Below are 26,085 nucleotides of genomic sequence, written 5' to 3' on the forward strand. Positions count from 1 at the left end.
TGTGGACTTGTTTCATAGCCATGTACCAAAGATCTTGATATAAATCATCTTGACAATCTGGACCTCCACAGCGTAAAGCAACAGCTCAGCAGCCAAGAACCCAACAAATGTCGTCGCTGGTTGAGCAAAGCTAAACGCGGGTCTGAACGCCGGGATCCAGGGTAGGACAAAACCAATCGCCATAATCGACGCAGTCGAGAATACAAGGATCGGCGCTGCCCGGCTCTGGACAAAAGGAATTTTGGCTGTACGGAGCAAGTGGACGATCATTGTCTGGGTGAGAAGACTATCAGAGTATTAGTGGTGGAAAATGGGAAGAGTTGGGGATAGCTTACCCTTGAAGGAACCAGTGTGTTTGTGCCAGCTTGACATTGTCGGATGTAGTTCGAATGCCGTAGAAGAACCAGTTGAGAGAGAAAGTGCACATGTCGATGACTGAACTTGTAGGACCGAGGACAACGATGAACTTGAGGATGTCTGCTGCTTGTTAGACATGGCCATTGGGGGGGAGACAAGAAAACTTACCCTTGGCGTTCCATCGTCGTGGTTGGGTCAGATACTCTTCATCAACGCGATCCCAAGGAATGGCGATCTGACTGATGTCATACAGAAGATTCTGAGCGAGAAGCTGAATGCTGGTCATCTATACACAAGTTAGCATACTCCCTGCAAGACATTATAAGCTACTCACCGGCGTGTAAGGGAGCCAAGCACTAGCCGCCAGAATACTAAAAACATTACCAAAATTGGACGAAGCTACCATCTTGATATACTTGATAGTATTCCCATGTGTAATCCTTCCCAAAATTACACTCCGCACAATAATGGAAAGCCCCTTCTCCGTCAGTATCAAATCCGCACAATCCTTTGCTACGCCCGCGCCAGAGTCAACAGAGATTCCAACATCTGCATCTCGAAGCGCACCGCAGTCGTTGATCCCGTCACCGAGCATACCAACGCAATTACCGGCCTTCTGAAGAGCGAGAACAATGAGGCTCTTCTGCTTGGGCGTTACTTTGGCGAAGACACTGCATCGTTCAACGGCGAGGTCGAATTCATCCGAGTCTTCGAGGAGAGCGAGTTCAGGACCGGAGATGGCTTCGGCGTCGTCGTCCATCGTTTCGGAGTGCTGGAGGAGTTCGAGGAAGCGGCAGATGTTGAGAGCCACAGGGAGAGAGTCGCCGGTCAAGACCTTGACTTGAACACCGAGCTCGGTGAGGCTTGCGATGGCGTCTTTGGCGTCGTCCTTTGGTGGATCGGAGAAACTGATCATTCCCTCAAGCGTCATGTCCGTCTCAAGCATATCGAGCTCATTAACATAAGACTTTCCAAGAATACGCGACGCGACGAGAAGAACACGATATCCATCCATACTCTTCTGCATAGCGAGTTGTCTCCATCGAGCTTGCATCTCAGTGCTGAGATACTCGCTCTTACCGGCTGACCGCATGGAAGAGCAGCGGGTGAGGACTTCGTCGAACGCGCCTTTTACGATGAGGAGGTACTGGCCTGTGATGCCGCGGACGATACAGCCTGAGCGACGACGTTCGAAGTCGAAGGGAATAACGCGGACTTGTTCGTAGTGTGCTACACCGACTTCATCGCCGTTCGGGAGGTGATAGTTGAGAATAGCTCTGTCCATGTTGTTGCCGCTGTTACCTTGGATTTGGGAGTCGACTTTTGCGAGTTCAATGATGTTGAGCATGTCTTCACCTTCGGCGTTGGAGTACTTGTGCACCGAGAGCTCGTCCTTGGTTAAAGTTCCTGTCTGCCTTGTCGTTAGCACTGGGTAAAGTCGCTGAGATGGAATGCATACCTTGTCGCTGCACAGAACAGTCATGGCGCCGAGATTCTGAACCGAGTCGAGACGCTTGACGATGGCTTGTTTCTTGGAAAGCTGATGGGCGGCTCGTGCGAGATTGGCGTTGACGATGGCGGGAAGCATCTCTGGAACGAGACCGACTGCGACGCTGATGCTGAAGAGCGCTGCGTTCTTCCAGTCTCCTGTGACTTTGCCGGAGATGCAGAGAACCTGAGCATGATCAGCCAGTTGAAGTCGGCGGCTGGTTTTGAGAATTACTTACAATGGGAACCATGACGATCATGAAGCCGATGAGCATCCAGGTAACATTGAGGATGCCCTTTTGGAAGGCGTTGGGCTGTCGCTTCTTCTCAACCTCCTTGACCATGGTTGCAATCATAGCATCTACAAACATTAGCCACGTTCTCTGCCAGGGCTAGAGATGACTTACCATCACCAGTCCGAATAACAAGTCCAACACCGTGACCACTCACAATATTCGTCCCCATAAGCGCAACATTACTAAAGTCAAAGATCGAGAATGCTTCCTTCGCATCATGAGGTCCCGCATCCTTACCCACAGGCTCACTCTCACCCGTCCAAGCAGACTGACTAATCCTCAAGTACGAAGACTCGAGGATAAGACAATCAGCGGGGACGATGGCGCCAGGGACCAGAATGACGATATCTCCAGGGACGAGGTCAGTCTCGAGAACAGTGCCTTCGGTCCAGGAGAGTTGAAGCTCGTCTGTGTAAGTTGCAGGTCGGCGGACTCGAATCTTGGGAATGATGGCGGATTGAAGACGAAAGATTGCGACACCGCTTTGGAACTCTTGCCAGAAGCGCACACCGACAGAAATAACGATCATGACCATAAGAATAGCAAACCCTTCCTGTTACCTCATTAGCCCCACCACCAACCCTCTACTTTCAACACCATACTCACCCAGCTAGGATCCGGCATCGCAACATTAAGAATCGCCAAAAACATCAACAGAATATTAAACGGATTCGGAATGACACTCAGCAACAGCATAAACCAAGACTGCGGCTTCCGCGACGAAACAACATTTTGACCCTGAATGCGTCGTCGTACAGTAGCCTCAGCCTCAGAAATGCCATCACTGCTCGAAACCAAATGCGCAAGCGCCGTATCAGGAGTCATGGACGCAATCCACCGCAGAATATCTTCTGGCGTGCTCTTGGTTGCCCGGTCTGGGTTTAGTTGCCATGTCGCAGTTCGCGTGCGGGATTTGCCGTGAAGACGGCCAAGGATGTTAGTGTCGCGGCGGGCCATGATGTTAACATCGGTTGACGGGTCATTCGTTTTCGAAGATTCTACACCAAATCTAAAACTGTCAGTTAAACAGCCTTTGTAGCAAAGGTAGCATTGGGCTCCTACAAAACTTAAGGTGGATCAAAGTCTGCTGCTTCAGACTTGGCGATTCCTCTGAAGAGGAGAAGTTTCAACGAGTTCTCCAGATTTTCGAAAGGTAGGGAAACTGCAACAATAGAGTTGTTCATCGAACTGAACAGAATAATTTACTGTGAGTAAAGTAGAGCAAAGCAAAGCAATGTGCAGGAAGTTGGGGGGATCAGTGATATATACAAATCATGAACTTGTAAACTTTCTCCTGATTATAGCCTAAGAAATAATAAACGAAAATCTTTTCCAAACTAACACGGCCAAGAAACAAAAGCATGTGTTATTGCTTGTGGGGGTGACTCATGCCGAGAGTATCCATCTAATAACCTCTCGTATACAACGTGCCGAATACCCTTGGCGACAAGACCTACTACGTTGTATAGAAGCACATATGCCAGGAAATATCTCGTAGCCAAGCGCCAAGTTACTATCAAGGTACCTGCATACAAGAGCCGAGTTCCGAATAACAAAGAGAACTATGTGAAATGCGGTCATTGATGTGCAACAAGGAACTTGGCGACACTGACAAAAAATCGCCTGATGTAGAGGGCATGTAACTCCATGACTTGTTCTCAGCAAATTAAATTTCTCCGAGGTATCCTTTTTCTCATAAAATCTCAAATGGTGCTAAGTTGCCAAATTACAAAAACACAGCCCAGCGGGCGATGCCGTGATTAACAATTGGCGATCAGGCACTGCACAGCCCCCTTGGCCGAAACTACCGACCTCCCTTTTTCGCATTTGCGTCTTTTTATTTTTTCATGAACGGCACGTCAAGATCCGAAGTTGAATGTGATTTTATATGAGTTGTTCGATGAGGCTTGGGTCTAGACTCTGGGCGATATCGAGGACGCGTAAGCCCGCTAATGGAATAAGGGAGAGCTAATCGTGTTATACCCGGCGTATATGCACGTATACATAAATCTCCCCTGATATGGTATCGGGACTTATGGCCAAAGAGCTGTCTTGCTCCAGGTGTTCTGGGCAGGATCCAAAGTGTAGTTCACTCGCTGGTGCAGACGATCACCAGAAGCCTGCCAGAACTCAACCGTCTGCGGCGCAACCGCATAAACCACCCAACCCTCAGAACTAGGCTCCTGTCCCTCAATCTCATGACGTTTCACGGCTTCCGCCATCTTGGCCTCCAGTTCATGCGGGTCATTAAGTGGTTCGCTCTGCCTCGACACCTTGGCAGTGATCTTGGCCATAGCCGACCGAGCCGTCCAATCCTGCTCACACTCATCCTTAGGCAGGGCATTGGCTTTTCCGCGTAGACGGATCTGTCGTCCGATTTTGGGCCAGTAGAATGTAAGCGCGACGTTGTTGTTCGATGAGATCTGGCGGCCTTTGGGGCTGGTGGCTTTGATGGCGAAGTGCCAGCCGCGGTGATCGACGTTCTTGAGGATTTGGACGCGCGCATCGGGGTGGCCTTGATCATCTACCGTTGAAATTGTCATGGCGTGGGGTTCGGGGACGTTGGACGAGATAGCCTCGTCGAGCCATGTCTCGAATGCTTGGTGAGGGGTTTCAGGGAATGAAGTGAATTCTGCTTTGGGATGCGATGCTCCTTCTAAAACAGGAAGGGCGCGAAGCTTGGCTTGAAGTCCGTTGCTTGCCATTATGTAGGGTCTTGGAACTTATGTTTATGCGAGCGGAATAAGTTAATCAAGCTGGAAGGACACGGGTATTTAAGAGTAGTTGAGATATTGAATGTGACTCGCACGCCTGATTTGGGAAGTATCAAAGACGATCACTAATCCGTATCTGATTCATCATGATCCGGTATCGGATTTGATACTTTCATGAATCAACGCACTCTATAACAGGACGATTGATCTAAAAGATTCTCGTATCAAAATTCTTTAGGATAGTTGTAGCTGGAATTCTCTGTGAAAATAGGCAGACTATGGTGGTGCGGGCTACACCCAAACGGCACGGTTACGCATCCGCAACGTATTCAAGTTATTGATTATCTGACGGTTCCTATATCACTTATTATGGGAAAAGGAAGTAGTTTATTAAGGGCTTATCTTTTGTCCGACTTATAGTATCGGTCCAGACTGTAACTACCCAAAGTGATGAATTTGATGTCAATTATGCCAGCAATGCAAGACACTTCACAAGTGAGAATACACCTTAACAAATGAATACATGGAAACAGTGACGTCGATTCAATTACAAGTCATTTTAAAGCATCGGAGAAACCTCTATCCTTTATTTATTTCTATCTTTAGCTTCCGATCGATGCTTAACTGTCCACTGGTTGGTCCGCTTGCACGATATGATCTTGTTAGACGCTAAACAGGCTTCTTCGATATTGAGCGACAGGAACCATTCTCAGTATGAGATGGCCCTCCGAGTTCAGTTGTACCCAGCGGCGACTCCTCATCAAAAGCGCCTTTACTGCTTCACTAACTTGCGGAGAGAAGATTCAATCTGACTCTCCTTATCGCCCAGTCGTCCAACCTCCTTGCCCTGAACCCCCATTAGTTCAAATCCACAGCTATTCCAATAATTTAACTTACATCTTTGTACTTCACGACCGTAGGAACGCCATTGACATTGTACGGAGGAAGGCGATACTTGTTCTTGGGAGTAGCCCGCCACTCCTCACGCGAACCCACGCGGACAATGGAAGCGGTAGGATCAGAAGCGCCGCCAAAGACAGCCTTCAGTGCGGGGAGGGCATCGCGGCAGTCGGGACACCATGAGGGCTCGCCTGAGGCGAAGTAGACGACGTAGTGAGTGTCGGTGGAGGTTGGTGGGGTGTCGGCGTCGATGAGAGGCATTTTGGCGGTGATGGTCTCTCGGGGTTGAAGAGGAGGCAGAGGAGGTTGATGATGGGTTTTTGGTGCAGGATTGAAGGATTAAATGGATGGGAGTCGAAGCTTAATCGCCGTGATATGTCAGCCAAGATTCTCGACCAAGACGCCAGGTCGCAAAAACTTGACCCGGCTTTGATGACTAAGACAGTGCGTGAGCCTATTAGCACATGGTGATAGGTTCAAAATTAGTGGCAAGTGACAGTGCGCTTATTTTTCTGGTACTCAGATATACATTACAGTTCACTCTCGCCAGTCTTTATCAATTGTCCGCCTGCTGATCAATCGTTATGCACTCATATTTCTAACATTTCAGTATCTGGTTGAGCATCGCCGTGCCCTCGGCTACATACACTGGCACAGTGAAGTGAGCGGGGCTCATCGTATGACGAAAAGTCTGAATGAATGTCGTGACTGATGTTCCTTTCTTAAAGACGCATGTCATCTTCACATAATCTGTCAGAATTCTGCAAGGTCTCAGCGTATCGATCCAGATCACCGCTTGATTCAAGCCGAAAAGAGTAAGAGAAACAAATGGAACGCATAAAAAGATCTTGCATTTCAGAAACATGTTCGTTCATTTCGTCAGTGCAGCACCTGCCCACGATCTACATGGTATATCATAACTCATAATCCTCCCATCACTTAAGAAGTCTCCAAGACCCAGTCTCAGCCCAAATTCGGGCGTACCACTGATGCAGCTCCGTCATCCATCCAGGCATGGGACCCTTGTTCCCAGCAATCTTGCCCTCGCTGGAGAACAAGACACTCTTGAGCCTCAACTCAACCTCCTCGTGCGTCTTGTCGATGGTAGCGCTGATCTGGAAGAGACCATCAGACGGGCGCAGGGGCTGGTTGCGCGGCGAGTCGCCGCAGCGCACGGTGATGGACGTAGGAGTCTTCTCAACGACCTCAAAATGATCGGTGATGGCGGTGCCTTTGTCATAGTTGCTAGTAGAGAGCTGCTCATTATCCCACAGCTGCTGTTCAGTCTCAGGACCTCGCCACTTGAAATCTAGATATCGACGCTGGATAGCGAAGCCTAAAACGGTGAGCGATAACTCAAAAACTCATTGCGACAAAAAGGCTACTTACCCCAACCGCTCCAAACTCCACGACAGAACTCAAGCGTCAAGTCATTATTATTCTGCAGCAATTCCGGACGAATCTTGTCAAAGGGAATGCGCTTGATGACGACATCTTGGGTAGCAGGATTACCGTTCGGATTAGCCCTCCTAAAGAGTCGAGACGACCAGATGGGGTCGTTGGCGGGGAGCGGGGAGATGACGGGGTTTTGAGAGGCGAGGTACGCGGCGGCTGTGGAAGTGCCCAACAAGCCGGTGAAGACTGTTTTTCTGGCCACGCGGAAGATGCCCATCGTGAGTGAGTGGTTTTGAGGCAAGGTGAAGTGAAGGTGAAAGTCGAGATTTGAGGTTGAGAGAGATAAGAAGCGCGTTTAATTTTCGGGTGGGTATTTCATGCTTGTGGGTGGATATATGCCCCCTTTTTGATTGGTCGGGGGAGAATGCATCATGCGACCAGGTGCATTATTGTGCATAAAAGTGGCTGGGAATAGCATCAAATCACATGCTTCAATACAGTAGCTTATCATGCATTTCACCGTCATATCATACCTCAAAGACTTTCGTCTCACTATCAATCGTCGAAATATTTCCCAGCTAGTACTCAAGCCAATGCATTCTATGCTTAACCCTGTTACTCCCAATTGCCCTCATCATCAAACTTGACCAAGTTCCCACTCAACAACGCATGCTGAAGCGCTCGACCGATATTCATAACCTGCATCCCTCCCTCTATAGGCAGAGGCACCGGCTTGTCCTTCAACACCGCATCAGTAAATTCATTAGCCTCCAACGCAAAAGCATCCTCAAATCGCTGCCAATACTCAGGCTGAACCTCATGGCGAACGCCGAGCTTATCCGCAAGAACAACATTATTAGCCTTGGGAACGACATTGACTGAGATCTTGCCAGTCTTTCCGGTGATTTCAGTACAGACATCGTGACCGTGGGCTTGAGTTCGAGAGCAGTAGAAGTAAGCAATCTTGCCGCCCCAGAATTCGACTATACCGACTGCATTGTCCACGTCGTTGAGATCTTTGAGCTCAGGATGGTGTTGGAGAGTGCCGGTTGCCCAGCATGCTTTAGGGATGGGGTTGCCGAGGTACCAGAGAGATAAGTCAATGTCGTGAATGGCGCAGTCGACGAAAATACCGCCGTTGCGAGAGGCGTAACGAACGAAGAAGCCAGTTTCGTCGAGAAGATCACAGGTATTGGAGCGGACCATAAATGGCTCTCCGATGGCCTTGTCGTTGTGAATCTTTTTAGCTGCATCGCGGTATGAAGCGTCAAAGCGGCGAGAGAAACCAGCCATGACTTTTAGGTGAGGGTTCTTCTTTGCTGCATCAACGACAGTTTGAGCCTATCCTCATGGTCAACAAGTCTCGGCAAAAAGATTGAGTCGACACATACATCAGCCATGTCAGTGCTCAAAGGCTTCTCGCAAAGGACGTGCAGTCCCTTGTCAATAGCAGCAAGCGACTGGCTGGAGTGCACATCAGTGCTGGTAGAAACCCACACAGCTTGGAGTCCAGGGTGATTGAGCATCTCATCGTAGCTGTCATAGACAGAGATATCGAACTCTTTATACTCTTCGTTCTCTTTGGCCCACTTGACTTCATGCTCCATGGAGCTGCATACTGCGACAACTCGAGCACGAGGTACCCTATACAGAAGAGTATGAACGTGTCGCTTGCCCTATTTCTAGTTAGCAAAATAGGTATAGAGTGGAGGAATAAATATCTACCATTCGGCCAAGACCAACAACCGCGATGTTTAAGGTCTGAGACATAGTATATGGTAAATAAAATAAAAAGGTAAATGGAAGGCTGTTCTGTTGGGCTGGGTGAGGATGAGGATGGCGATGAGATGGAAAAGAAACTGACCTCTTTATGTATCTGCCTTCTTCATACCTGTTGTGTAAGAGCTTATGATCATCTTGCAAACCATCTCCGAATATCTTGTCTTGATAGACATGATCGCATTCAAAGCCAACAAATAGTCACCTATCTAAGGAAGTATCGCCGACTTTCCGTCGCCGTAGCTACTATATGAAGACATTCCGTGGCGCTGGCTGCTTGATTAGGTAGCTCAGAGGTGAAGGCTAGCTTTTATTGGCAAGAAGCGGCGATTACGCTCAGGATTGCCGCATCTGGTTTTTTAGTCCCAACATAAACGTCGGAACAAAACTCCGTTACAACACGAAACCAGACATTTAATAATCTGCAACTGAGCTTGTATGAAAGTTGAATAAGAAAGTATAGTCAGTACCGGGATCAGTTTAAATCTATTAGACCCAGGAGCTTTTGCGTTATATTTACTTTAAAATCAAGTTAATACATTGATTGTTACAGTGGCGTTTTATAGGATCAAGGCTTTTGAAATTGACGAAAATAATATATTATTCATAAGAGGGCTATTATGCCTTTCGCCTAGAGGCACATGAGCCTGTGTCGTTAAATAAAGCAGAAACTAGCATTTTTGTATTGTTGATATTTAAACTAGATATAGAACATCGTGTCCCTCAGCTTTTGATGGATTTGTACATCATCAGGACTTAGCTGCCCGCTTCCTCCAGCTGCCGAAGTTCCAGCCACGGACGGGGCTGCACTCGGCGACGGCGTGTCAAAAAGACCAGCCAAATAGCACCGCGCGCGCTCACACGCGAGATCAGCATAGTACGCCGGGGGGCATAGACTAACAGCCTTGGTGGCGCGGCCGAATAGGTAGCACATATTGTGTGTGAGATCCTCCACGATATCGGCGATGCTCTGGAAAGGAAGTGGAATCGAATTCGCATAAATCTGCCGGAATATCTCATCATGCACGATGTAATAGTGACATGGGCGTGCGGTCCCTTGAAGTGCAGCGTGTGCCTGCAAGAAGAAATCCCAGTTCCGCGCCTCAGTCACTCCGCGGTCGACGACGGTACCAGGTTTAGTATTGCCAGACCTATCGCAGTCTTGTGCAGTAGTGGGATAGAATCTCGTTTTGTGCCGCTTGCCGCAGACTATGATAGTGAAGCGTGGAAGACCTTTTTTGGTATCAGCTGCTGGGTACATCTGCTCGCACGCGCGGCGGAGTTGAGGAAGCTCTTGTGAGATAACCATGTCATATTGGCCTTCGGAGACTCCGTCGCGGTATATGATAATATTCTCCGGGAGAGCGGCGTGCTTGCCCTTTGTCTTCCAGAGGCCAAGGCGCGATTTAAGCATCTCCGTGAGATCGTCCACGTTCTCTTGTCTTGCGCGCTGTATGCGCAACGTTGCGGGCCATTGACCTAGGAATTTGTCAATGGAAGACACCATTGCAGAGACAGAAGGCGCGTTGGAAGACGAGCCAGGTGAGGGGTGCGTGACGTCGATGCCGACAACCATTGTCTTGTCCTGGTCGATGATGCCGAGATTCTTGTTCTCCACCCTCTGATTGATGCCGCCAAGCTTGAGATTGAACTTCAAAGCGACATTGTTCATATATTGGTCGCGACCGCGGTCTTTCGCCAGTTTGGAACCCACGGAGCAGATAGTGTGGATACCATAGTTCTTGTCGGCGATCGTCTTGATGCGCTTGTATACTGGCATGTTTGGTCCGGGCAGGATGATGAAAAGTAGATCCAAGTCTCTAGCAGCACGCTGCAAAGTTGGGCCGAGCGCGGGATCGTCTTGATGTTGAAGTTGGAGGCGTTGACCTGGAAACGGCTGAGCAGTGTTGACGCCGATTTTCTGCAGGGCGGCGTGGAACTCATTCATAACGGCCCGCGAGCTTTGCTGGTCGAAAGAGTCGCGCATCCCAGGAACAGAGATCATCAGGTATGACCATTTGGCAAGGGACGCGCCAATGTTAAATCTAGTATTCGTCATGTTCCAACTACCGAAGCGGAGATCAGCGGCCTTGTTGTTTTTGTAAATAACCTTTGGACCAAAGAGGATGCGACCTGGAACTTTGATGAGTCCCGGTGTGATTTTCAGACCGAAAGAACGCTAAACGGTGTCAGTATGTAGTATACAAAATTGGAGCGAAAACGTACCAAAAGTACATTGGTGTTCTCATCTAGACCAACAGTCTTCACACCCTCGCTACAAATGGAGTTCGCATTTTCCCATGGCTTTCGAACAGCGTGGCGAATCATCTGTTGCGCTTGGTTCACGTTGAGCTTCGACTTGGAGGGCTGACCTGGGAGGACAACGCAGACCTCTGCCGGGAGATACATCGGATTGTTCCGGTTGCCACAGTTAACCAATGGAAGTTGCGGTTCTCGTAGAACTCGATTGTATGCTGCGTCACAGTCAGCGATAGTGTATAGAGCGGTGGAGAGTGAAAACAACTCATTCTGAAAAAGTCAAGCACAGTGATATACCTCCCAGGGGTAGAAGCTGCCGAGCTCTCTGCCTGGGCCTTGCCCTTCCCTTTACCCTTCCCTTTGACGCCTCCCTTGGCTACCGGCTTGGGTGCGGCAGTGGTGCTAGCTTGACCATCGAGCCAGAACTCCACATCTTTGGCACCCGCCCCGTGCTGTTTAACGCGCGGCGGGTGGGCCAGACCATGTCCGTCGTCTTTCCTGGCAAGCCCGAAGATAGTCTTGACGCGGGGAATAACTCCGTTCGCTTTGTTACGCTTCTCGGGAAGATGCGTTGTCTGGATGCGAACCAATTTGAGAAACCTTTCCAACATGACGGTGCTGTAAAGTCCGTAACTTCTCATGAGCTCCGGTAAAGGAACAGCATGATAAAATGCTCCATGGCTAACATTGATGTTGACAAGAATGCGACAAGTCGCTACGCGCACGCTTGAAAAGAAGCCTCGAATGATTTCCAAACCAGAGCCGATGTCTCCTCTTGCTGCTTCACTGCTGAGAGAAAAGCTCTTTGTGGATCCAATTGTGACGAGGTTCTTTGCGGATTTGGCGTAGTGGTTCAAAAAGATATTCAGAGCCTGCGTCAACTCCTGCTTATCTACCAATGACTGGCTGAGACTCGTTGAGTTCAGGTAGTTGACCAACTCGCCGACATCCAAAGTTTTCGTATATTGCACACGAACCTTGTATACGGTAGCCCTAGCAGTCGGTTCGTCTTCACCTTCTGAGCGATATGGAACCTCAACGAGGACCTCGTCCTGCGAAAACTTTGTTTTGGAGACAAGAGTAGACCTGAAATCCGTTGCAATGTCGCCCTGTCGGGCTGCAAATTCCGGCGCCTGGAGGAGTAGCTGCACAACCCGGAAATGTTTCCTACCGACAACTACAGGGCTGACCTGAATATCGTATCGATATAAACTCAAGGTCGAAGGCGGCAATAATTCGACGTAGTTTGCCGTAAGTTCAATCTTGGTGCCCCTAGTGCCATATCCCGGACGGCTGGGAAAACCTTCGGTTAGCTTCAGACTATCGAGATTGAGCCTCTTCTTTGTCGCTGGGTGCAATGCATCTTCGGCGTTTGCAACCCGGGAGTTTTGGCCTTGGGAGTTGCTATAGTATCGACACAATTAGCATTTAGTATGACACTAACTTTGCTCCATATGGTCCTTACGGAAAGATCTGGATAGTTTGCTGACCACCGCCAGTCGGCCTCCCATAACCTCCTCTTCCACCTCCAGCTTGTCCCCTATCTCTGCCAGTATCGCCCCGAAAACTACCGCCGCCCCGAGGTCCATAATTGCCCCGGTCACCCCTCCCTCCGCCTCGTCCCCGGCCTCCACGATCTCCGCCACCTCTGTTCCCACTAGACATATTATTAGATGGGTAAGCTAGGACACTAAGAAATGTATAGAAGCAAAGTGATCCGGAAGAAGTCTTTGGGGATTGAATGAAAAAGAGAGATGCGGGGTATTGGGCGACTGCTATTCCGGGTAGTGGCTATGCCCAACAGCTGTGGCACTCTGACGTAACTTCAACCCCTCTTGTCAAAGCCCAAACAGCAGGCCACTATCTCCAAACTCTCTACTATTATTGTCCAAGCCTACCTTAGCTGGTACAGTTATCTAGATCTAACTGAGGTTGAATTCCCTACTCGCCTGTCGCAAACGTAATTTAAGCGCGGCGAATTTCCCGTTTGCGCTCTTGAGAACGGTCTTCCAGGTCAAATATTCGTCGGGTCACATGCTTATCAAACATGTTCTAGATATTTGCTTATTAGGCATTACTGCATTCCAACTACGATATGTTATTGGCTCAGCTTTCACTTCCCCTCCTTTTATCAGGCAGCAATTCAAATCGTACCTCCTGTGACTTTTCACTCTTTCGTAATATTTCTTTTCCAAGGCCTATTTTAAGTTGCAGATTTATGGCAATCTTCAGGCCCCTCCGCCGCGGACTCGCAGTATCGAGTAAGGACAGATTTTCCTTGCCTGACAACAAATAAATAGTTGAGCATTCGGCTAAGCGCAAAATCAATGTCAAAACGTCTCTTTACATAATGTTTCGCCATAGAAAAGGGTGATCTGTACGAACGAGTTGGGATGGTTACCATACGGGGCGGGTTTGGGTCTCATTGCAAAGACGAAAAAGCACCCGCAGAGCTAACTATGTACAAAGACAAGAGTGGAAGATGGATGACCCGGACAGCAACATTTTATCCCCATGATTATATCTGGCAGAAGGATCTGGAGCAGAAGACTACCGTGTTGCAATAGAACAGGTTATGGGACAATTTCAAGGACAAGAGTCGAGGGCTAGTTAATGGCAGGGAACTTGAAGATAAGTAGTATTAAAGAATTAAAATTCATCAATCATTGTGCTTAATGTAAGTTATTGCTTTTCTTAAAGTAAGACATTTACATGAGGACAGGCTTAGCTAATTAAGGTGAAGGAATATCAAGTTGTAAGGTAGTATATAACAGAGTCATTCTAACATAAGAGGAAGGGTGTATCAATACAACACAATACGTAGGACATTATCAGCAAATACAATATAACTTCTCTTGAGCCGATGGAACTTGATTTAAAACTCGCTATGACTCATAATATCGCTCCCTCAAAGCTTTAGGTAACGGCCAAGCCTGACAGTCCTTAAACATCTGAACTGTTTTCTTAAGTGCTTCTTGTTCCCACGGATCAGTGAAATAACTACCATACATCTGAATAGCCAAGATGGCATTTACGAGACCTGGCTGTGTTTCGGGGTGTTGGACGGCTGTACCGCAGACTTGGAGGACTAGGCTTCGCACTTCGCCTTCAGCTTTACGGTATGCGGTCCGGACATCTTCGGCTTTCCTGGGGGAATCAGTGCATGGATGGGAGGAGGGGCTGTTGGACTTACGAGAGGAGAGGTGACTCAGCGGTGAGGATCATCTTTGCTATCATCATGTGTTGCATGCCGGTAAGGGCGATAGGCGATGCATACCACATCGTTGGGAATACCTCTCCTAGAACCCGATCTGGTGGTCGATGAAGAATGGGCTCGAAGCGGCCTGTCACATATTGATCTAGATATTCTTCCTGTTCTTTGAGTTTGTCTGCGCATCGAGTTGTTAGCAAGCGAACCCTATAAGAACTAAAAAGCACTCACGCCATCCACTCTCCGACTTGTCATCAAACAGCCATTTTGTGACCTGACTTGTATGGAAGACGATCCTATTCGCTGGCGATATATCTGACCACTCAGCAGGCGGCTCAACCATCTGGGCTGGATATCCCTTCCGAAGGGCGTAGTAAACCTCTTGCCGCAAAGCAACCCAGTACGAAGCGATAAGCAGTTCTCGACGGTTGATAAGATCATCTGATGTTAAACTCCGAAGAACAGCATTTAGGATTGCGAGGAAGTTGACACCTTCGTCTGGACGAGTACCGAGAGCGGGATCTTCATCTTCGTCATCGAGCTCTTCAAAGTGACGTAGAATCACAGCCGTCGTAACTATCAACTCTCGTGTCTCCCCATCTTCAGTAGTGTGAAAGTCTTTGAGGACCGGAATGCACTTGAGCATATACTCAACTGCAGAATGTGGACTGAGATTCGGCAACGGTTGACCACGATAGACTATTCCTCGGGGTGTTTTGTATTTCTCAACTCGACACAAATGTCGTGCCGACATTGCCAAGATGGCGTTGAGTAGGGGAGGATACCTTCGGGCTCTCTCGGGGACGGTGAGCTGATACCGCCGTTGAGGATCGACTAGATCGAACTGTAAAGCCATCAGCAAAATACTGACGTGGTGATGCTGAACTCACCCAATGTGATAACTCTTCGATAAAGTATCGTAATAGACACGCTTCTTGAACACCCTCCAATGGCAAGTCTCGTTGATTTGGTGGTTCTAGTGCATGCAGTAGACCGCCCCAAGAAGGGCCGCGCTGAGATAGTGCCAAAGGATGCTGTGAAGGATGAGTTTGAAATACTGGTAGGGCTGAAGGTTGCGAGTGCCCGCCACGGGAAGGGGATAGACTTGTTGAAACGGTCGAATTAAAATATGTTGAATCCCCCATTGCAAGTCCAAGAGGTCCACTAGATGTTACGTCGATGTGTACAGTCGGTCGACTTGTTGTGTTTGTTGCTAAAGACGAACCCTCATCTGCTAGAGCGATCCTCTGTGTTGCCCGACGCGAACTTGTTTGAAGACGAACTGTTGTCCAATTAGCTATGTCTTCGAGAAGCTTACAAGGCAGGCACTTACACTCCTTGGCACTACTGTTCACCCAGTTCTGCGACCCTGAGAACTTGGCATCGTACTTTGCTGATGAGCCATCTCTGAACTGCCGATCTCGTCCCGCTCGGATACAGTCTAGCCCTTTCTTGAGACATCGCGTACATACAGCCTCGTCACCAGCGCCTGGGACCTTGGGTTAGATTTTGCTTCTAGTTCCTGGGCTTTCTGACTTCTACTTGACTGAAGTGGACGAACATTTGAGGTGTTTGCCTGAAATTGGCAATGTGCATTAGTCATTTGGGTTTCTATCGGGTTGCTCACTTACTTTTGCATTCTGTACAGGGGTTTTTGGGTACAGGCATGTCGATGCGGCTCAACTAGCGGCCTCCTATGTCTAGCATAGAAGAGAAGAGTAGGTATCGCCGATCTGACACTGAGGGGCGGGGTTGGCGAATCATCGCCGATACATTCCCGAAACGGTAGTCAATCGACGCTAGGTTGAATCTGGTTGCTTTTTTACTGCAACGAGACATACTTCCTCAAGAACTATATTAAATATTCATACTTACTGCGATAGGATGAAATCTTGGAATATCTCAAATGTAAGGCTCATGAGTGTACATAGGTATCAAACTTTAGCCCATCGCTGGCATTGCAAACGTACAGGCTCAGGTTCAGGTGGACGATCAAAATGCAAGGCAGACTGAGACATCACACAGCCTACCAGCATATTGAGACAGTTGATTGGACGCCTCATGATGTCAAGCGATAAATATCTTGATGCCTAAATTACATTTCACCGCTTTTTGAGCCTCTTCGTTCATCTTCCAATCTTTTCAAATCCTCACGGCTCTGTGATCACTTGAGAGTTCAGCATATACTTCCAGTAACCCGTTCACGATTGCAATCAGCAAAGCGACTTCCCTCCTCCTGGAAGCAAAAATGGCTCCTCCTCGAGACAATTCGGGCCAGTCAGCCCCCCTAATGTCCCAAGACCTGCAGTCTAGTACTGCTGTTGGGTTCCAACAGCAAGGGACAGTGGACTGGACCAGAGTAATGAGCGGGAGCGTCACATTCTCTGTCGACGTACTGTCACGATTGTCAAAGGCAGGTGTAGAAGCCTTCACCATCTATGCCGCCAGGGCAATCTTTTCCAACGTCAAGCTCGGATCAAATGGCGAACTACGTCTTCATCAGGCCCTCGATAAAATCACTGCTTTCCCTTCGTTTGGAAAAGCGCTCTGGTTTGGGTTCGGGGTAAAGCATATCATATGGAGCATGCAGGAATCTACAGAAGGCTTGAACTGTCTTGGTATCTGTGCCTGTCTGACAGAGGGATTCTCAACAATCGTTGCCGCCAAGGTTATACGAGAGCTCTTCCTGCTATATGACCCACCGTCAGAGCTTACCCCTGCGCTGAGACAGTGGATCGCACTAGTTGAGTCCTCTGGGGGACTGCTCGCCTCGTCGGAGTTCGGTTTGGTCTTGCATGGTTTGACCAAGCTCTTTCTCAGAGACAGCATATGCAACTTGCAAGGTTCTGGACCGCCAAAGGACATTGCGCTAGTGCTGAAGCAAGTCTTCGAAGTCTCAGCAGGGCGCCTTGATCGTCTTTTCTTGTCAGGTGGTACAGACTGCGCTTGGGTTGCTGCAGTAGCCCACTGGCTTCTGGACCTCCGAGTCGAGGTCCAGGACCAGGATGGCACGATTATCTATCGACCTGATGGCACAAGAAGTCAGTCCTCCCCGGATGCTCAAGTTATCGTAACTTATCATCAGGGGCAATCTCGTGAAATACTTCAGGTTGACCGCAAACACTATGTCGTTCGGAGCGGCACACTGCTATTCAGTCAGGCACAATATCAGGATCTTATGTCATATGGCAGAGTTCCATGGGCGAGCTGTCTAGTTGATACCTTTGGTAGCCCCATGAGGCTTCTTCTAGGATCTCAAGCTCGGGTTACTGGGGCCTGTCTGGGCTCTGCCGCACGCATCTTCCATGCTATTCTGAGAGATGGCGAGGGTCACATGGAATTTTCACTTATGAGTAACCCACGACGCTGTCACCCACCAATCTTAGAATCTAGCTATGGGAGAGGGTTTTATCTGTTGGCTCGTCGCTTACTACCTGAACTCGGCGAAAACACAATCCTGGACCGGTCCATGGAGGCGGCTATGAACAAAGGATACGTAGATGCTGCTCAACAGTTTTGTCAATCTCTCACTTCATTGCGTCAGCTATGTTCATGCAAAGTCTGTCGTCCAAATGAGTACGATGAGGGAGACGATACCACATTCTGCCTGCTGAAACTGATCCTAACCGTCTGTACACTTGTTAGAGCTATGTCGGCTATCTGCATGGAGCAAGAGCTCGAGATTCGACCTACACGCTCGGGTTTGGAGGGCATATACCACAGACAGAACATAATCGCGTCACAATTTGACCCGGTCGATCACGGCTTAATGAGATCGTGGCCCGCTGAGGGTAGTCTCATGCTAGCCCAAATGCTTTTCGCGGGGCGGCAACACGACAGGGACATTGGCATTGTCGATCCTGTGGCAACCTCACACAGTGGTCTTTGTTTCTCCCTCAATACTTTGATGGACATCACATCCGATCCTCAGAAAGCTTGTGTCGTGAGAGTTGTTCCTGGTAGGATCCAGTGGAACAATTCCCTGTACGATATTGTGTCTGATCAGATTTTGAAGCAGGAGGACACAACTGAAAGGACCGGATATGATGCAATTTCTATGAAGGTCGTAACGAAATATGACGACTGGGATTATGCTTCAACTCCCGGCCTCAACGCCGAACTCATCGTTGAAGAGAACATCTGGGCGACCACTAGCATTTCTGCCACCTACAGAATTACAAGTGCAGCATTTCCCGGCCGACATTTCTCGGTAGGAGCCTCACATATCTGGCATGAGCTGAACAGCGCATTTACGGCTGCAACTTGTGAAGGCAAAGTATGTGAATCTCTCAACGGATTTCAGTCCACCGTAATCCAAGGGGATGGGCTTCTTACGTTGACTGATTCGCCGGCTTTGCTCCCTCCGATCATACGAGTATTACCCACACAAGATCTCTCTATCTGGGTCGCTCTTTCGCAATTGTTGGTTCCGAAATCCGGTGGGGATATGGTGGCTTTACACCATAGGTTACAAGGTAAGCAGTGTGTTCGATGCTGCATTCTAAATACGGACAAGGAAGCTCAACGCAAGATGTGTTGTATATCCATAATCACTTCTTTGTGAAGGCTAAGGCGGGCTCCAATTGTGACCCAAGATATTCTTGACGGAAATGAGTTGACTGCTGCTGCAGATAAGCAGGGATGCCAAAAACTCGCGTACTGGGTTGTGAGTGAATTCGGGTCGTTATGGAGTACAGAGGCACATGCCTTTAAGGGCTTGATATCTTACATAGAGATACAATAAGTTTGTACTATCTATTGAATGACCCGGATAAGGCGTCCCCGTTTCCCTCTTCTTGGTCACGCAAATGTAGGTCCGTCGCACGCCCCGGAGCAAATAGCCCTCAGAGGAGAATTGAAATTATTCAGTGAGCAATGTGAGTAGTGCTGAAGCAGAGAAGCAAGGCTATGTGTCTTGGTCTACTGATTCAAGGTCGCCCGTGGTATTGTCATTAGGTACGAGAATCATATAGCTGATAAACTAAAGAAAACGGCCTGGTATTCGCCCTTCTAGGCCTGTTACGCGAAGGTCCCGCTGCACACCATAACCCCCACTAAGTCAACATCCAAATCAATAGCACAAAGCTTGGCCTTGGAGAATGAGCCAAACAGTACAAGCTCCCTACCAATTAGACCCCGCGGATAAACCTCCTTACCTGCTCCAGCGGGTCCAGTTCGTCTCCCGCACCCGCGGCCTATCGATCCTTTCCGAGACTAAACCCAATGTAGCAACAATTATAGATTCGCTATCACGACAGGCGATGTCGTTATCAGATATTGTCGGGTATCCCACTTGTTTTGGGCATGAGACAATCGCATCCCCGTTATTGCGAAACAGTAATTATAAGGCTTTTATTGGTCTGAACAGACGATGTGTTGCTTCAACTGGAGGGTTGAGTCGGGGAGGCGCCGGTAGTATTTAAGGTACTTGTTTAAACCTGGAGTATTGACTCGTAGTTCGGCGAATTTGTGGAGGAGAATGGATGGTCTTGATGGAGATGCTGGATGGGTTGTTGCTGAGGTCGTAATAATCGTTGGATGGGACATCAACCTCAAGATGCATCTAAAAGACTGGCCGTTATATGGCACTCAGAGCACGCGTCTTGAACGACACTGTTATCTAGACTACAAATTTTGCACCCTAAAATCCAAGCAAAAACACCCCCGAGTTCATTTTCAAGCTACCGAAGTGACACAATGCACTACAACGTTATACAGCCCCCATCTATGCCAAGTCTGGCCAACCCTTTCTCGCCACCAACAGTTATCCAAGTCCGTAAACAAGGCTCATCCCACGCGGAGATCCTACCTTTTGGGTGGATGTTCTTTTAAGCATGCGACTATGTCTTCCCAGCTCGGATATATAGGGTGGGATTTCCAACGGGGACCCCGAGTCTTGGTGCAGTCATGTCAAGATCCTCGAGAATTGTGTCATCCTGCACCACCACCACCACGCGTCGCACAGACAATCCATGTTTATATAACTCAATCTCTCGTCACACATTTTACCTCCCCTCATCGGCAAACTATTCTACTGCCTTGATCAGATTATACCGACCGCATTGGTTTCATTCGGTAAAATGGGCTTCTCAAACTTTTTTGAAAGCCAGAAAACCACGGCTACCGTCTCGACAGACCCTGAGGCTAGCGACTCCGAGCCCTCGGTCATTCACGATGGCGGTCTTGCGTACACACGCGTCAAAGGTGGCAATGGCTCTAAACCTTCGTACCAAGAAGCTGTCGGCGCACCTGTTGAATCGCACTCACCGCTTGGATACAATGTTGGTTGGCTCACGGTCATCTTTCTCAATGTCAACATGATGATTGGAACTGGTATTTTCTCAACACGTAAGTACCCTTTATACCGAAGATGGGTATGGTGACTGACGTGGGACAGCATCGAGTATTCTTAACCGCGCCGGGTCTGTCGGTCTAGCACTGATCATCTGGTTCATCGGCTTCGTCATGGCAGCTTCTGGCTTCAGTGTTTATCTGGAATTGGCGAGTTACTTTCCTAACCGCAGTGGCTCAGAGGTAGTGTATCTCGAACAAGCGTATCCTCGCCCTAAGCACTTCTTCCCTGTCACTTTTGCTGTTCAGTCGGTCATTCTATCCTTCAGCAGCAGCAATGCAGTCGGTAAGACACCTTCATGCTCCGAGTAACGCGTTCTGACAATCTATAGTTCTGTCCAGGTACCTTTGGCGAATGACTGGCGAAACTCCCTCCGAATGGCAGATGCGAGGTGTCGCTATTGCAGCTTATACCCTTGCCGTCATCTTTGTCATTGCTCATAACAAGTACTCCCTCTGGCTGGTCAACTTCATCGGCGCCTTGAAGATCCTCACCCTCGTCTTGTGAGCACCTTTCATCCCTCAATACCCGTCACCCCCTAACACGTCATGCAGCATCAGCATCGCAGGTTTCGTTGTCCTCGGCGGCAACGTCAAGCGTATCCCCGACCCCGGCCATAACTTCCGCGACGCCTTTGCCGGTGCGACCCCGAACGGAAACGATCTAGCAAGTGCCCTCGTCAGCATCGTCTTCTCATACGCTGGTTACTGGAATGCATTCAACGTCGTCAACGAGATCCAGAACCCTATCCCCACGCTCAAGCGAAACGGTACTATCTCACTTACAGTCGTCGCTGTGTTGTACATGCTTTGCAATATCGCCTACTTCGCTGTCGTTCCCAAGGAGGAATTCGCTGAGGCTAGTGAGATTGCTGCTTCAGTCTTCTTCACCAAGCTCTTTGGAGACAGCAAGTCTGCGGCCAACGTCCTTAACTTTCTTGTGCTCTTGAGTGCCTTTGGTAACCTTCTTGCTGTATTGATCGGATCAGCCCGTATGCTCCGTGAGATTGGTCGACAAGGTGTTTTGCCTTGGACTAACTTCTGGGTATCAACTAAGCCTTTTGGTACCCCGATTGGTCCTTACATCCTTAAGTGGGTGTTAACCTTCATCATGATTGCCGCGCCCCCGGCTGGTGATGCCTTCACTTTCGGTAAGCAGCCTCGCCCTATTGGTATTCTCTGATACTGATCGGTTTCATAGTTGTTAGTCTGAGCACATACCCCGATGCCATGTTCAGGTTTGCCATGGTTTTTGGTCTCTATGTGATCCGCCGCCGCCGGTCAAAGGCCGGTCTTGGTCGTTCTGACTTTAGAGCCTGGCATGCTCCTGTCATCTTCTACCTCCTCGTCCAGGTGTTCATCCTCGTCATGCCTTGGTACCCTCCCAAGGGCGGCCAATACGCCGGTGATGTCAGTTTCTGGTATGCGACATACTGTGTCGTCGGTATTGCAATGTGAGTTACGAATTGAGAATATCACCATCATCCTTTTTACTAACAACAATATCTAGTGTCCTCGTTTGCGCCATTTACTACGTTGTTTGGATGTTCCTGCTGCCCAAATGGAAAGGCTATGCTATCCGTACCGAGATCACTAATGTCGATGACAATGGAGCCAACACTCACCGACTGGTTAGAGTTCCCCACGCTGATCTTCCTCGATGGGATGAAGAACATGACGAGGCTGGCAACCTTCGCCAGAGAACAACTATTGTGGCTCCCAGCTCAGAGGGATCCATCAAGGCTTAATTGGGCCATAGTGGATAGTGGATGGAGATATGAGCATCAGACAGCACTAGAAGAGTCAAGTATATCAACAAAGATATTGCATGAACAAGATTAAAACAGAAATGGGTATTATTCATATTATGTCTATCATCATTATTCTAAACGAAAGTAGTCTATTCCGCGGCGTTGCTGGCGCAAGACCATGGAGTTTTGCTTCCTCCCTCAGCGATGGCTTCAATAGAAGCCCAGAGTCCAAGAACACAGATAAGGAAGCCAGTAAGGAAGAGGATGACGTTGGCCACAAATCGGCAAGTCTGCTTTCCATCCTTGAACCAGTTTCCGTAGTGCATCCAAAGCCAGAAGATACCAGGGAGTCCGTAAGAGAACCAGGAGGCGAAGAGGGCACAGATAAGACCAAGAAGATTGTTAAAGACAGGAATGGATTCGGCGATGACCATGGAGAGAGCCCAGATACCGAAAGTGACACCGAACCAGACCATGGTAGACAGCTTTGTTCGGCGGACCATGTGCTTGGTGTTTCGGAAGATTCGCTGGAAGATGTAGGCTGAAGCGACGTGACCGTAAATAACACCAGCAATGACGATAGTGGGAATGGCGATACCCCAGATGACCTTTCGCATAGTATGAGAGCCAGCAGCAGACAAAGCAGGCGAAGGAACATCAGGTCCGACGAAGACGTAGATGACGATAGCAGCGAGTAGGTAGAGAGTAGTGTCGACGATCTGGAGGAAAGCCAGAGCCTTGGGCCAATCTTCGGGCTTCTTGAACTCAGAGATGACAGTGAAGAAGCAAGAGTGGCTGGAGAAGGAGATGGCAATGTTGGTGACAGCCAAGAAAGCGCCAGTGAAACCGAGCTCACGAGCAACCTCGATGCTTCCAGAACCAATAGGTCGCTCATGCGCAACATCTCCGACAGTGATGAGAACAGCGAGCGTGATCGACATGCACGATGCCATAGACATGTAACTCGTGTACTTCAGCGTACGCGGTAGGTTGAGAACCCAGAAAACCGCCAACCCCACAACAGCCCAGACGATAGTGCAAGTCGAGCTATTCGTAAGGGTGTTCAGGCAAATAGTCCACGTCAGAAGATGGCTTCCCATGACGAAGACCTGGAAAATAACCTGCGCCCAGCCAAAAACCTCTTGGAACACGCGACCCATTCCGATGGATTTTCCAATGACTTCGACGGCGTCGCCAAAGTTTTGAACGAAAGGGTATTGGGCGCGGAATTCAGCGAGGACGAGGCCGGAATATGTGGAGAGGAAGCCCATTACGAGAATGAGGACTATGCCGGGGACGAGACCGACGGTGGCGAGGACGGAGGGGAGGGAGAGGATGCCGAGGGATACTGTCTCTGCGATGAGGACGATACCGCCTTGCCTGTAATTTGTCAGTGTCTATATGAGATTGGAAGATTGCGAGTTAACATACCACCACGTCAAGGTCTTGTAGTCAATAATCTCTGCTTCCTCATCCCCCAAAACAGCATCATCATTTCTTGGCTCAGGCACAAAAGCTGGAGGAGCATTGTTGACGCCCTTCTCTTGATCCTCAGGCGCCGCAGCGCTTTTAGGTTCTGTATGGCTCATGGTGATATTCGCCCGTTAAGTTGGTGGCGCAAGTGTTGAAGAAAGAAGAGACTCAAAAGTGTAAGTTCAATTGACGCGACGATAATTGGAACAGCAGCCGTATTTAAACAAATTCCCACTCTGGGGCGAGAAATGGCCGACAACGGTGAGAGGAAAAAATGTCTTCATGTTTAGTTTAGCTTTTGAGTCAAGTCGGCCCACTAACATTGGAGGTTCTTCGGCCTGGCCCGATGGCGTCGCGCACCGAATTCGGGCAATAGAAAGTGTAGAGTGGTAAGAGGATGGCGGTTAAAATTAGTCCATCCTTTATTGGGCGAGATCGGCTGACGCTGGGAAAAAACAAGCAATGGCCAGATCTGTATTGCTTCAATGGATTTGCTAACTTTTACGTTATGGTCCCACAAAGAGTGGTCTTTTCTCACTGAGAAACCCACTGCTCCAGACTCTCTAATCTCCACGCAAGAATGAAGGGCCAGAGGGTCAGAGGGTTTCCCCAGACAAGAATAAACCACCGAGGAATTCCCATGCTTCATCTTGCAGTACCATGTCGTTGCAATGAGAAAGAGCCTCGTCGTAGCCGCGCGCTTCTTTCAGCTCAGAATTTTCAGCCTCCTTCGCCCAAGCTACTGCAAGTTTGTTTTGGACGGGAGGAACTGACTGCCGGAGTTTCTAGCCGACTTCTGGAACAACAAGAGATTTCTAGCGTCGAGTCTAAACCGAATGCAGGATGAGTCAGGGACGGCCAAGTGGATACAGGTTGGGCGCCGATCGCGCTCCGGACTTGGCGCGGCTTGTGAAGCATTGGAGCTCTTGCGAGTCCCGAAATGTCAACAAAGACCAGGTTGATTCCCCGGATAGCTAGGTATCGTAAGTAGACCTCCAAAAATAGCTGAAGAGTACAGAGCTTAACTATCAAGGCTCTTCTACAATAGAAACAACCGTCGATAGGACTATTCGAAAAGGAGACAATCATGACATGTATCGTTTGTGATGAAATATTCTACCAGCTCAGACTTAGTAACTGCGCGCAAGATAACATTAAGCCATGCTAGTAGAGGAAGCTAGCTACCGCCTTTGAATTTGACATCTCGGTATTTTTTGCCTAATTCTTGCTGGGTTGATATGTAATAAACCGTAAGTTCAATGCTAGTCATGTTTATGACTATAGGTTAAGCAATATGAAGAAATAAATTATCATTACTTAGAATAGACTTAATTACTAACCTAAAAGTAATGCACAAGTTTTAGTCAAGTGAAGAAAATCTTATCCTAAGTTTAGCTAAATTTACATAAAATTTCCAAAGCTTAGGGTATGTATCCTAAAATCTGTAAATAAACCCTAAAACACTACTACCTCTTCTTCTTCTTCTTCTGCTTCCCCTTGCGGCCATTATTTCTAGTTCTCAAATAAGTGCCATAGGTCAACGGCCAAGGTCCCCGAGACTGATTCTTCACCCAAAACACGTTGATAGTAGCCTCAAATTCGGCCTCCCATCCAGGAGGAATCAATCCACATTGCACAAAAAGATAGAATTGGTCTCGCACCCAGCCACCGCAACCCCTCCCTGACTGAGTGAACTCATAACGGTGATTATCAGCCCGAACAATTGCATCCAAGAACTGGCCTACAGTGTGGCCAGGCTGCGCAGGTATGCTGACCGTCTTGTTCGAGTGACGTGTGATGCCGTATGGATGACGGATGATATCGAGACGGCCGAGGAAGCCTACGCGGCCGGGATACGCGCCAGGTACGATTTCCAAGCGGATTGATTTTCTCGGAGCAGTTTGTAGGAAGATGTCCCAATGATTTCCGCCGCCTTCAACGACGGTATGAGCCACGAAGTGAACTGTTGCGACAACGGAACTGCGGATTTCGTTCTCTGCTGTCTCGGGCGTGTAACTTAGAGGGTTCAAGTTGTGCATTTCGAAGTTTGTGTGAGAAGGTCCAGCTTCACTGAAGGACCGCAACCCATATTGAAGGTTGAAATTGGAGGG

The 26,085-nt window shown here is 48.7% G+C and overlaps 10 protein-coding genes across 10 annotated transcripts; 2 read left to right on the forward strand and 8 right to left on the reverse strand.

Annotated features, from left to right (window-relative positions):
• Positions 1-12: 12 nt before the first annotated feature.
• Positions 13-3,098, reverse strand: FSUBG_12150 (magnesium-translocating P-type ATPase; the record flags this gene model as incomplete). The annotated part of the gene is made up of 8 exons (XM_036676910.1): positions 13-286; positions 336-477; positions 526-643; positions 692-1,768; positions 1,817-2,032; positions 2,085-2,206; positions 2,253-2,694; positions 2,748-3,098. The coding sequence occupies 8 exons, from the start codon at positions 3,096-3,098 to the stop codon at positions 13-15; spliced, it is 2,742 nt and encodes a 913-aa protein (XP_036532361.1).
• Positions 3,099-4,174: 1,076 nt separating this feature from the next.
• On the reverse strand, positions 4,175-4,846 carry FSUBG_12151 (pyridoxamine 5 phosphate oxidase; the record flags this gene model as incomplete). The annotated part of the gene is made up of 1 exon (XM_036676911.1): positions 4,175-4,846. One exon carries the CDS (start codon positions 4,844-4,846, stop codon positions 4,175-4,177), a length of 672 nt encoding a protein of 223 aa, XP_036532362.1.
• Positions 4,847-5,627: 781 nt separating this feature from the next.
• FSUBG_12152 (thioredoxin Clot) lies at positions 5,628-6,016 on the reverse strand (the record flags this gene model as incomplete). The annotated part of the gene is made up of 2 exons (XM_036676912.1): positions 5,628-5,702; positions 5,753-6,016. The coding sequence occupies 2 exons, from the start codon at positions 6,014-6,016 to the stop codon at positions 5,628-5,630; spliced, it is 339 nt and encodes a 112-aa protein (XP_036532363.1).
• A 674-nt stretch (positions 6,017-6,690) lies between these two features.
• FSUBG_12153 (uncharacterized protein) lies at positions 6,691-7,427 on the reverse strand (the record flags this gene model as incomplete). Its single annotated transcript, XM_036676913.1, has 2 exons — positions 6,691-7,091; positions 7,145-7,427. 2 exons carry the CDS (start codon positions 7,425-7,427, stop codon positions 6,691-6,693), a joined length of 684 nt encoding a protein of 227 aa, XP_036532364.1.
• A 338-nt stretch (positions 7,428-7,765) lies between these two features.
• On the reverse strand, positions 7,766-8,920 carry FSUBG_12154 (myo-inositol 2-dehydrogenase; the record flags this gene model as incomplete). The annotated part of the gene is made up of 3 exons (XM_036676914.1): positions 7,766-8,491; positions 8,542-8,826; positions 8,876-8,920. The coding sequence occupies 3 exons, from the start codon at positions 8,918-8,920 to the stop codon at positions 7,766-7,768; spliced, it is 1,056 nt and encodes a 351-aa protein (XP_036532365.1).
• Positions 8,921-9,629: 709 nt separating this feature from the next.
• On the reverse strand, positions 9,630-16,067 carry FSUBG_12155 (putative argonaute like post-transcriptional silencing QDE-2; the record flags this gene model as incomplete). The annotated part of the gene is made up of 10 exons (XM_036676915.1): positions 9,630-11,108; positions 11,156-11,403; positions 11,541-12,592; positions 12,654-12,845; positions 14,198-14,335; positions 14,382-14,577; positions 14,631-15,243; positions 15,290-15,681; positions 15,733-15,888; positions 16,031-16,067. The coding sequence occupies 10 exons, from the start codon at positions 16,065-16,067 to the stop codon at positions 9,630-9,632; spliced, it is 4,503 nt and encodes a 1,500-aa protein (XP_036532366.1).
• Positions 16,068-16,647: 580 nt separating this feature from the next.
• On the forward strand, positions 16,648-18,712 carry FSUBG_12156 (uncharacterized protein; the record flags this gene model as incomplete). Its single annotated transcript, XM_036676916.1, has 2 exons — positions 16,648-18,609; positions 18,671-18,712. 2 exons carry the CDS (start codon positions 16,648-16,650, stop codon positions 18,710-18,712), a joined length of 2,004 nt encoding a protein of 667 aa, XP_036532367.1.
• A 1,767-nt stretch (positions 18,713-20,479) lies between these two features.
• On the forward strand, positions 20,480-22,498 carry FSUBG_12157 (high-affinity methionine permease; the record flags this gene model as incomplete). Its single annotated transcript, XM_036676917.1, has 6 exons — positions 20,480-20,747; positions 20,797-21,036; positions 21,083-21,254; positions 21,306-21,901; positions 21,952-22,204; positions 22,261-22,498. The coding sequence occupies 6 exons, from the start codon at positions 20,480-20,482 to the stop codon at positions 22,496-22,498; spliced, it is 1,767 nt and encodes a 588-aa protein (XP_036532368.1).
• A 152-nt stretch (positions 22,499-22,650) lies between these two features.
• On the reverse strand, positions 22,651-24,090 carry FSUBG_12158 (transmembrane amino acid transporter; the record flags this gene model as incomplete). The annotated part of the gene is made up of 2 exons (XM_036676918.1): positions 22,651-23,881; positions 23,933-24,090. 2 exons carry the CDS (start codon positions 24,088-24,090, stop codon positions 22,651-22,653), a joined length of 1,389 nt encoding a protein of 462 aa, XP_036532369.1.
• A 1,350-nt stretch (positions 24,091-25,440) lies between these two features.
• FSUBG_12159 (uncharacterized protein) lies at positions 25,441-26,013 on the reverse strand (the record flags this gene model as incomplete). Its single annotated transcript, XM_036676919.1, has 1 exon — positions 25,441-26,013. The coding sequence occupies one exon, from the start codon at positions 26,011-26,013 to the stop codon at positions 25,441-25,443; it is 573 nt and encodes a 190-aa protein (XP_036532370.1).
• Between the last annotated feature and the right edge of the window lie 72 nt (positions 26,014-26,085).

This window comes from Fusarium subglutinans (genome assembly GCF_013396075.1).
Source record: "Fusarium subglutinans strain NRRL 66333 chromosome Unknown NRRL66333_c0000252, whole genome shotgun sequence".
Classification (NCBI taxonomy): domain Eukaryota; kingdom Fungi; phylum Ascomycota; class Sordariomycetes; order Hypocreales; family Nectriaceae; genus Fusarium; species Fusarium subglutinans.